Consider the following 10,313-nt stretch of genomic DNA (forward strand, 5'->3'; position numbering starts at 1 on the left):
TACAGAAGAAAAAAAAGGATTCTAGAATGATTTAATAGCAAGACAAAAAAAAACATCACTCATGTTTTTACATTTCATAGTTCTGTAGACAAAACAACCCAAACACAGATTTTTTTTTGTTAGGAGAAACAAACGAGTGTTCACGTACCTCTTCTCTTCAGGTTCCCGCAGGAGTGCTGGTAGCGAGTTCAGTCCGCTCTATTTAAGGTCTGCCAAGCTCTTAAAAAGTTGTAAAACCTGTTCTTATTATCTACTTTCATTTCACCCTTTGCATTCTTTAATAACTTAATAACTGAAGGTGTGCCTCACACACACACACACACACACACACACACACACACACACACACACACACACACACACACTTATGGGGGCAAGCAAACTTATCAGTGAAGTTTACACAAAGATTTTTGAACATTTGTGTTAACTGTTTTTACTTCTTTCAGGTTTTGTCCCAGTGTCCAAGACAAATGTCAAATGTCTCCAGTGAGACGAATAAAGAAACCTCGACTTTCCAGGTTTATAGATCACAGAGTTCCTACAAACAGGAAATGGATCACAGTCTGATTATTGTTATGTTGTAAAGTAAATAGGGCGTGGTATCATGTGTTCTGACGCCTTTCATGAAGACATTATCACATGCCATCCTTTTTCGTAACCTGTTAAATGAATACTCAGAGTGTCTCCTCATTAAACTGTTAAAAAAAAAATCTATAAATCTGTATATTAACAGGTTTTGTAGGAAGTGCATTTTGTTTCTCAGGACTTGATGTTTTTAATCCAGACTTAGCGAGGGGGAGTTTTGTTGTAAGGTAACATTTTCGTCTTCCTCCCTTCAGTTGAAGAAGAGTTTAAGATGTTCAAACAGTCGAAGGCTTAAAGTAAAAAAACACAGCACACAAACTCATCTTTTCTAATTTAACCAATTTATTTTCCAGGTTGAAATTCCTCCATTACTTTCAAACCAAACGTGTAAAGATATATGAAGCATGTACAGCTCACATGTAGCCGTTAGCTCCAGACCTAGCATGTCTGCTCTGGAGTGGTTTGATGGTACTAATGATCCGGATACTATTTGGATCCCAGACACAATTCTCCTCCAAACCGCTCGGCACCATTCCACAATTGGCCGGCACCCAGGCGGTGTCATAGACCAGGCCGTGTCTGGGGTCGTGCCAGGTCTTCTGACGAGGGTGTCCCTGGTACCAGATCTTGATCACGTTCCCCACGTTGACCACGACCTTTATGACCACCCTGTCGTGCTCAGGGTGTTTGATGGGATAGCGTGTGGCTTTCTGCAGATCTCTGCTGAGGTAGACTCCCGGGCCGAGCATCCCCTCTGGAGACTGATGAAAACCTCGGGCCAGGATGGACTGAGCGGCCCGGCTGGTGGTGCCGTGGTACATGACGTAGGTTTTACCACTTTCCGGCTCGGTGAGACCCAGCGGAGTGACCCCGGCTGGCACGTCACCGTCTTCCTCAGCCCATTGCATGTTGTCAGTATCGCTGTAGGAGAGAAAATAAACATCACTGCAAATATACTTTTACTGGATGAAGCAGGAATCCATCCGGAAGATTTCTGACCGTCAAAGTGAGTTTTTTCGTGTCCCGCTATGACGGATTAAGCTAGGTCGTTTTAGCATAGCATTGAGTCAGGTGTTTTTAACCTGCTTTTTGTAAAGTGTCTTAACACAACACTTATGAATTCACACTATACAAATAAAGATTTATTATGACAGTTAATGAAGCTGCTTCAAATTGTTTTCAGCTCACTTTTCACCTTCATGTTTTTTTTCCCTCCTGTGATTTCACCCACTAACACGTCGCACTGATTCAGACAGAAACTGTCACCTTCTGTTTCTTTATCTGCCATGTTTGAATTCCCGCTGCCTTGCTTCAACGCCACACCTGTGACTAAGATCGTATCTTGCAGGACATATTTGTTTCTAAGAGCTCTCTTAGTTTCTGGTTATCACTTCTCCCTCCTCTCAGAGTCAAAGCCTGTAATAATGTGTGATTGTTGAACATAAAGCAGCCAATCTTTGACTGTGAGGAACACAAACACGCGAGCACTCTTCCTGCTGTGAGACGTCTCAGAATGATGTTAAGCAGAAGCTTCCTTCTGACAGGTCGCTGTGAAAACCAACGCTCGTCGATGAAAAGTCAAGAAAAACAGAAAACAAAAACAGGAAACAAGAGGAAGAGGAGTGTGCATCATCGTAAACACAGGAAGTAGGACCATGCTTATGAGTGTGCGCTACAAGCGACAGAACTTTTCACTTTAGGCTTAAAAACAAACTTCATATCTGATGATGAACCACCGATGTGCACAAGCTGATCAGACGTCATTTCTTCTGCTCAAACAGTAAAACAAAGTAAAGTGTGTGATCACGTACCGCTCTCCTCTGTCGTGCTTCCTCCAGCTCTGGGGGAACAGCTTTGATTTTCTTCCTTTCACTTTCTCGTCAAGGTTTTTTCACAGTTTGAAAAACTTCCCTTTAAATCGACAGGATGTATTTAAGTTTGCATGCTGCAAGTTTCAGGGAAGTTCTGGGGCTTTCCTGAACTCGCTTGTATACAACATACATGTATACAACATACATGTATACAACATACATGTATATACATTATATAACAAGTTTGTTTTTCTGACTGTTAGGGGAGTTGTTGTATGTCCTTCTTAATGAATGTGTTCATGGAAAGCTTTACAGCCTTTCTGTGTTTAACATGTGCAGCATTTTAAAGTGATTTTCATGTTTTCCTCTCTGAGCAGCTTTAATGTGATGACTTAAATAAATTACCTGGATTTGATTTAAAAATAGTGCACTTACTTCCACTTCCTGTTTTTGCCAGTGACACGCTCAGAGTCTGTACGTTGTATAAAAGTCACACTTTCATAGCAGTCAGTAATCCCACCATATGCAAAATATGATATTCTTTTTGTAGAGTAAAGCTCACTCATTTTAAAGCATCTAAGGTGAATATAAGCAAAACTTCCAAGGGTAATATATGTAAAGCATCTAAGTGGAATATGTTTACTAAGGATTAAATATTTTCCACAAATCCCCCTTTTTGATTTTATTGTGTCTCCAGGAACAAGTGGAGATTTCATAAATATTAATTATTATAATTATAATTATAATTGTTAAAGTATGAGTCCAACATGACGTGATAGCTGTAAACGGGGATGACACATTTGTCTCCTGCTCCGGGTGTCATTTAAAACCGACCGTGGATGACTCAGCCTGAATCATGAGCAGGAGATGAACATCTCTGCTCTTCATACAGACGCGCTTCAATTTGTCTTCTGGAATCTTCTTGAGCCTGAAATAAACTTCTGGAATGAAAAGAGAAGGCAGAAAATAATCACGTGTTGCAGTTTTTCCGTCAAGCTCAACTCAATGACGACAAAGTACCAGCTTTAGGTTTAGACACTTTAACAGAGTGTAATGTGACCTGTGATGCTTCCTGAACTTTCTTAAAATGACTCATACGAGGGGCCGTTTACAGACCCGGTGATGGATGGTTGAACATCTTCAATTCACTCTTTAAGAGTGATTACACAACAAATTGCTGACGCATCCATCTTTTTATTTCTACACAGATCCAGAGCAGCTGATGAACCCGAAGAATAAAATGTGACTCATCTGTTTCTCTGCCTCTCTTTGCATTACAGCCTCTTTCACCTGTTCTAATGTTAATTCTGTTAGTTCATCACCAGCTGCAACATATTAAGAGATGAAGTCTAACAGTCCAGTCACCGACACAAACTCATCATTTCACTTTTGTACATTTTGTTAAGATAAAGGATGGACTTTTATTTTCTTGTAGTTCCTTCGTCTTTTGTCAGTCTGCTGCTCTGACGCCCCCTAGCGGCCACATTCAGACAACACAGCTTTTTAAATTCAGTCTTGGGTTTGTGAACTGCAGATATAAAAAAATTAAAAAAAGCACAGAGGGGCAACTTTGATCACAGAGTAAGTAATGATAAAATAATGGAGCAAATATTGATCTCTCATTGGAATTAATGATATCTGCGTTTATGTTTCCTGACTCAAATGGAAAACAGTAACACTCATTTTAAAGAGCTGAATTTAAACCATTTAAACTCCTTATCAGTGCGAAGAGACTTTACTGGTTATTGACTTACCTTAAAAGTTGATTCGACCTCCCGTTTCCTGTTAAAACAAACCAGTATTTCAAATCAGAGAAATATTATTTTTCTTCTTTACGCATGTTCTTACTGAGCCCAGAGGTTGAACGTTTTCTCCATAATTTATTAAAAAAAGTCGACTGCTGAGTGAGAAGTAAGCAATGAACATTTTATTTCAAAAACTCACCATTAAAAAAGGTACAAAAATATTTTTTTATTTTCTGCCAGTTTCAAACGCTTTCTTCTTAAAATGCCTTTACCATTTATTTTTTTTTGCTACTTTTTTTTCCCCATGAAGTCTGAACATTGAATCTAACTTTGAGGCCAGTGTTGTCTGATTGTGTGAAACCATATGAGGGTCTACAGCAGTCTCTTTTCAGTCTAAGTGGGAGGTGCTAACCGGGGTCGTCTCAGGTCGAGTCCTCCGAGCAGCCGGCTCAGATTCCAGTCCAACCTGCGGCTCTTTTTCCCTGCATGTTATTCCCCTCTCTCAGGATTTCCTCATACATCAGGTCATATCTAAATAAAGGCAAAAAGCTCAAAAACATCTCTTAAAAATAGTCATGATGTGAAATGAAAACGGCTCGATGCTGTCCTTACAGTTCCGTCACTTTTTAGTCGAGTGGCTCTTCATGTGAAGCCTCACGTACGTCTTTCGGTGGAAACCCTTCCCGCAGATCTCGCAGCGGTGCGGTTTCTCTCCGGTGTGCGTGCCGCTGTGGTGTTTGAGCGTGGAGTGGTCGCTGAAACTCCGCCCACAGACGTTGCAGAGGAACGGCTTCTCTCCGGTGTGCGTCCTGGTGTGGCGCATCATGTTGTGTCGACAGTTGAAGGACTTCCCGCACTCGCTGCAGAGAAACGGTTTCTCCCCCGTGTGGATCCTCATGTGCGTCTCCAGGCTCCCCCGATTTTCAAAACCCTTCCCGCACACTTCGCACACCTTCAAGTTCTTGTGCGTTTTCAGGTGATTTTTCAGATCCTCTTCGGAGTCAAACTTCGATCCGCAAACCACGCAGCGGTCCATGGAGTGAGTTTTGGCGTGATTCACCAGATTAGCAATGGAGTGAAATTTTTTCCCGCACAACGTACATGTCTTCGGAGCCGATGGCTTCTTCTCATCGTCGTCACCGTTTTCATTTTCGTTTGTTGTGCTCCAGTCCTTCTTGTGCGCGTGGACCAGCAGGTGGCGCTTCATGGTGGAGTAGTCGTTGAAGCGTTTGCCGCAGACGGTGCAAGTGTACGGCTTCTCCCCCGTGTGTATCCTCAGGTGTCGCTTCATGTTGTGCTGACAGTTGAAGGACTTCCCGCACTCGTTGCAGTTGAAGGGTTTCTCTCCCGTGTGGATCCTCATGTGCATCTCCAGGGAGCTGGAGGCGCCAAAACACTTCCCGCACACTTTGCAGACTTCGGCTTTCACGTGCGTCTTCAGGTGATCTTGAAAGCTGTCGTCCGTGTCGAACCGCTCCCCGCACACGCCGCACACGACCTTCGGGTGAACCTCCATGTGATTCACCAGAGGGAAAATGGCGTGGAAGGCTTTCCCGCAGACCTTACAGCAAATTCGTGTTTTTAATTTTTTGGTCGGGTGAAGTTTCGGCGCCATCGGGGGACGAGGTGCCTTTCGATCGGATGCGCTTTCGCTCTCGCTGTCGTCGCTGTGAGATATGGCGCTGCCCCTCCACTCTTCATCGCTGTTGTCGGTGACAGAAGTGCCGGAGGAGGCGCCGTCCTCCTCCTCGTCGTCCTCGGCCCGTTCGGCTGACGTGCTCGGCAGAGGATCTCCCTCGACTTTAGCACTCTGGTACTCCACGTGAAGCGGGTCGGGCTCGCTCTTGATGCACGGCGGAGTGAAGATGAACTTGATTGTCGGGTCCTCCTGCAGACCCTGAACACGCTCCCCCTCCAGGCTGCCCGGACGCTCTTCCTGCTTATCTTCAGCATGTGGCCGCTCCTCCTCTTCGTCGTTGTCGTCACGTTGCGGAGTTGGGCTGCACTCGTCGTCCCAGACGGAGAGAGCGAGCTGTGCTTGATCTGAAAGAAGAAGAAGAAGAAGAAGAAGAAGAAGAAGAGCTGATTTGATATTTTCAACACTTTCAGTCTCAACTCGTTTCACCACCAGAGAGACGCCTCTCAGGATGGCGCTCTTTGGAAGTTTTCCGGGTACGCCCAAAACTACTGCAATCATAAATCTGGCCTAATTGAGCAGCCGTGCGCCCAACTGGGAGGAGACCCAGACCCCGAGGGGCTGTTTGGGGGGGGGGGGGGTGTCAGACCAGTAAGGGGTCTCACTAACATAAACCAAAGGGGGCCCCTCCTCTGTGACAGCACTCACTGCGGGGGCCTCGCTGTGTTTTGGATGCATTATGAAAAAAAATAATAATAAAAAAAAAAAAGTTGGAAAATAACAGTCACAGTTTTAAAAAAAAAAAAGAAGAGAAATTAACTGGAAAAAAAAAGGAAACTGGGAAACAGTGTGTAGACTGGTCCCTGCTCAGACCTCACTGGTGGGATGTTTGTGTCCGGAAGGAGCTGGATTGAAAACAGGAAGTTCACCTGACACTGATTGTGCACCTTCTTCAGCTTCATCGAGAAAGTTTCTGCAAGACTGAGCTTGACAAGTAAAATAAAACCAGCCAGCTGAATGTGGATATTAAAGAGAGACGACCACCAGGGGAGAGTGCACGTGCTGACAGCTCGTGCAGAAGAGAGACTGCATGCGGACAAACCTGAGTGTTTACTCGACTTGTTTGCAGGTTTGGAAACTGTCTGCAGCATCGCGCTCTGCCGTCGGATCTCGTCCTCGTAGCCCGCGATGGTCTTCCTCACCACCTCGAAGATCTCCTCGGCGGCCGCAGACAGCCGCTCGTTGACGAGGACTCGGAGCAGCTGGATGCTCGACATGACGCCGAGTCACCGAGTCACCGAGTCACCGACTCTGATTTACAGTTTTGCACGGTTTGCACGGAAACTGGCAGCTCCGCGTGCAGCAATTTAACAACACGAGGTGACGATGCTGTTAGTATGACGTAGATCCGGTCACATGCTGCTAATTTCAAAATAAAAGTAACTGCTAAGGTTTTTCATAATAAATAGAAGTGGGTATCATTTTTCCCCAATTTATTTTTCTTAAAGGGAAAATCTTTTTACTTTGATAATGTTTTTGTGCTTTTATTTGGGTAACCTGAGCGTCGACACAAAACAAAATATAAGTCCATCCAGTCCTTGCATAAGTCACAACACAGAGAAAAATGCTCTGTTTGAAATGTGCTCCCCTTGTGATGTCACAGTGGGATTCGGGTATTAAAAAAAAAACCCTCCCCTGGTATCTCCTCCCATGGACTCCACCCCCAGCCTAGAGCAAAAACTTTTTATTTTCGCTAGGCGAAGGAGTGACGTCTACTGGGAAAACTCAGGGGGGGGCGGGGCCATCGCATTTAAAGAGACACACACACCAAAACGGAGCATTCTCAGAGAGCTGGTTTCTGCAGGGTCACAAACCTCCTCTGCTGCTGGATTCATGTTATATTTGGACCAAAGCACAGATGTCTCATTTAGACCACAGGGGGGCGCTGTTTGAAAAGATGGAAAAAGGGGATAATATGTCTCCTTTAAATGGCCCATTCAGCAGAGGGAAAACAGCCTCTGTGACATGTAAGACAGATTCAGCTTGTGTGTCATTAAAGACAGAGTAGTCATGGCTTCACCATCGGGGTCAATCAATGATGTAAAACCCGAGTCTACCCTGCACGACACCACTGACCGAGCACCTGAAGTCCCAAAGAGTAAACCTAATTTTTTGTGTGCAGTTATCAAAAGATTTGGACTTTAGCGTTTAAAATACAGCTCTCGTACCATTTCTGTCAAAAGTTTCACGTCTGTTTTCTGTCTTGAGAGAAGTGACGTGGTGCTTCCAGCAGATGGCAGTCTTCCCTAAAATCAAATCAAGAAAAAGTGACAGAAACATTCGTTTTGACTTCGACATTCAATAGCTTTATTGTGAAAAAGTCTCTCATCATACACTTGCCTTAAAACTGTACAATCAATAATTTAAAAAAAGAAAAAAAAAGAAAAATGGTCAGCTTGGTGTTTAAAGAACATTCTCACACACTCTCTCACTCTCACACACACACACACACACACACACTCGCTTCGGGTTATTCATCAGCTTCAGCCACAAACCAGAGTAGTGTATTACACGTTTGTTTCTGTCGTCCCTGAATCTCCCACCGTCCTCCACAAACGTTTCAAAACGTCTCTTTTAAAATCTAACTCGTCAGCTGTGTTCAGGTGAAACACAACAAACACTGAGGGGGGGGGGGGAAGTGGGCGGGGGGGAGGGGGAGGGATGACAAAGATTAGAGGTAAAACACACAAAGATAAAACACGAGTTTATCAAATCTGAGAGGCGGCAGCAAAAAAATAAACAAAGACGGAAAAGTTCTTCCTGAAGTTCAAACACTGATGGTGACAAAACAAACAACACAAGCTGCCAGCTCATCTAACTCTCTCTCTCTCGCCCTTTAAGCCATGATGGATAAAAAAAAAGTGTCTTTACAAACCTCATTAAGGGACCAAATCTCAAACAGCTCCTTTTATACATTTCTATTTCTGACTTTGTTGCAGCTCGAAATTTAATCAACCAAAAAAAAAAAAAAATAATTGTATAAATTTGAAAATACATCTCGCAGTGAACGAGCGAGGATCCTTTTTATTGCTTTTTTTTCTTCTAGTAAATCTGGCGAGCACATCGTTGCGTTCACATTTTCACAGTGGGACGATGAAGGTGGACGTGTTTCCTGCAGGCGAGGATACAGAATACTGTAACAGCAGCTGCAGAGTTTTTAATTGTGTTTTTATACCACGTCTGTCATCGCTCGTTGCCCTTCACAACTAACTGCAGGTAATGTTAATGGTTTATAAAATACTGGATCTGAAGTCTGAAGACTTCCTGTTTACAGGATATGCAATGTCCCAGTATCATCCCAGGTCCTGCAGTTATGTTAAAAGTCTCACCCGACACCTGAGAGGAGCAGCAACAATCTAATCCAAACATGTTAGAGAAGAAACAAACAAGCAGCCTGTCTGAGTCTTTCATGTCATCGAAGAATAAAAAAGGAGTCCGAGGAAGCTGCTGAGCTTCCTGAGGAGGAGAGAAGAGGATGAAAGAGAGAGAGAGAGAGAGAGAGATGAAGCCCTCCAGAGATCTATGAAAAGAGCATCTATTATTCAGCAGCTATGAATCATGGGACAGCAAGCAGCAGGCGGAGGCGGTGGTGCAGATCTGAGGAAGGGGGGGGCGTGAGGAGAGGAGAACACATGCTGCGTTCGTTTCCCGTTGGGAGATGCAGTCGGAAAGGTTTGGCGTTGAGAAGCAGCGACTCGGGAAGAGTTCGCCTGTTCAGACTCGACGCGACTGTCGGGTCGTATTTTCAAACAAGGACGAGACGCTGACGCTGCAACACGCTTCTTCTGATTTTTTAGAGTCTTTCACACCTGAGATCTGTCCCACGGGACTTGAACGCAGCATGGAGTGAAAACAGTTTGTGCTCTCTGATGGTTCGATATTAAAACCACACTGAACTCATCGTCTGTGTAAAGATGGTTATCAGCTGATTTCGATGCTGCCTGGTTCAGTTTGCTCCCTCGGGTTGATGGCGAGCTAAGAATGGAGGACTTGAACACGTCTGTTTACTATCAACACTCGAGGACTTCACATTCCTCCGTCCTGTTCAGCGACTCTGACCGGTTTCTGTTTTCACTCATCACACAGATATCTGCAGCGTCTCCGTCGGTGAGCTGCAGATATCTGAGCTTCTCCTCCCTCGAACCAGTCTGTGTCAGTGTCTGCTCAGAACACTCCGAGTGTGTCCGTGTGTGTCCGTGTGTGTGTATGTGTGTGTGCGTGTTGCTGCTGCAGGTGACACATGTGAGTGATGACAGACGGGGTGAAATCTGAGAACATGAGGAATATGAGATTGAATGTTTGAGGGGGAGACAGAAAAATAAATCTCTTTATAAACCTCCAGAGACACTTCCCTTTTCCGTTTCCTCTGCAGACTACAACTCCCACAATCCCTTGAGCTCCCCCCCCAAAAAAAATAAAAAAATAAAAAATAAAAAACATAACATCAAAAATGTCAAAGAAAAGCCACGAGCGACC

At 44.3% G+C, this 10,313-nt stretch overlaps 2 protein-coding genes across 2 annotated transcripts; both read right to left on the minus strand.

The window, feature by feature from the left end:
* Positions 1-736: 736 nt before the first annotated feature.
* Positions 737-2,422, minus strand: LOC306838740 (uncharacterized protein). Its single transcript, XM_079367086.1, has 2 exons — positions 2,397-2,422; positions 737-1,506 (listed from the first exon to the last, which is right to left on the minus strand). Exon 2 carries the CDS (start codon positions 1,491-1,493, stop codon positions 999-1,001), a length of 495 nt encoding a protein of 164 aa, XP_079223212.1. The 5' UTR covers positions 1,494-1,506; positions 2,397-2,422; the 3' UTR covers positions 737-998.
* A 1,879-nt stretch (positions 2,423-4,301) lies between these two features.
* LOC306838475 (uncharacterized protein) lies at positions 4,302-7,263 on the minus strand. Its single transcript, XM_079366678.1, has 2 exons — positions 6,880-7,263; positions 4,302-6,184 (listed from the first exon to the last, which is right to left on the minus strand). The coding sequence occupies exons 1-2, from the start codon at positions 7,052-7,054 to the stop codon at positions 4,761-4,763; spliced, it is 1,599 nt and encodes a 532-aa protein (XP_079222804.1). The 5' UTR covers positions 7,055-7,263; the 3' UTR covers positions 4,302-4,760.
* Positions 7,264-10,313: the final 3,050 nt, after the last annotated feature.

Source organism: Symphodus melops, assembly GCF_947650265.1.
Source record: "Symphodus melops genome assembly, chromosome: 17".
In the NCBI taxonomy this organism is placed as follows: Eukaryota; Metazoa; Chordata; class Actinopteri; order Labriformes; family Labridae; genus Symphodus; species Symphodus melops.

Excerpts from the sequence above, each read along its gene's own strand:
- LOC306838740 (XM_079367086.1), bottom strand. The coding sequence starts at position 1,493 with ATGCAATGGGCTGAGGAAGACGGTGACGTGCCAGCCGGGGTCACTCCG.
- LOC306838475 (XM_079366678.1), bottom strand. The coding sequence starts at position 7,054 with ATGTCGAGCATCCAGCTGCTCCGAGTCCTCGTCAACGAGCGGCTGTCT. Across the intron at positions 6,185-6,879 it reads CAAGTCGAGTAAACACTCAG|ATCAAGCACAGCTCGCTCTC; the intron begins GTTTGTCCGCAT and ends TTCTTCTTTCAG.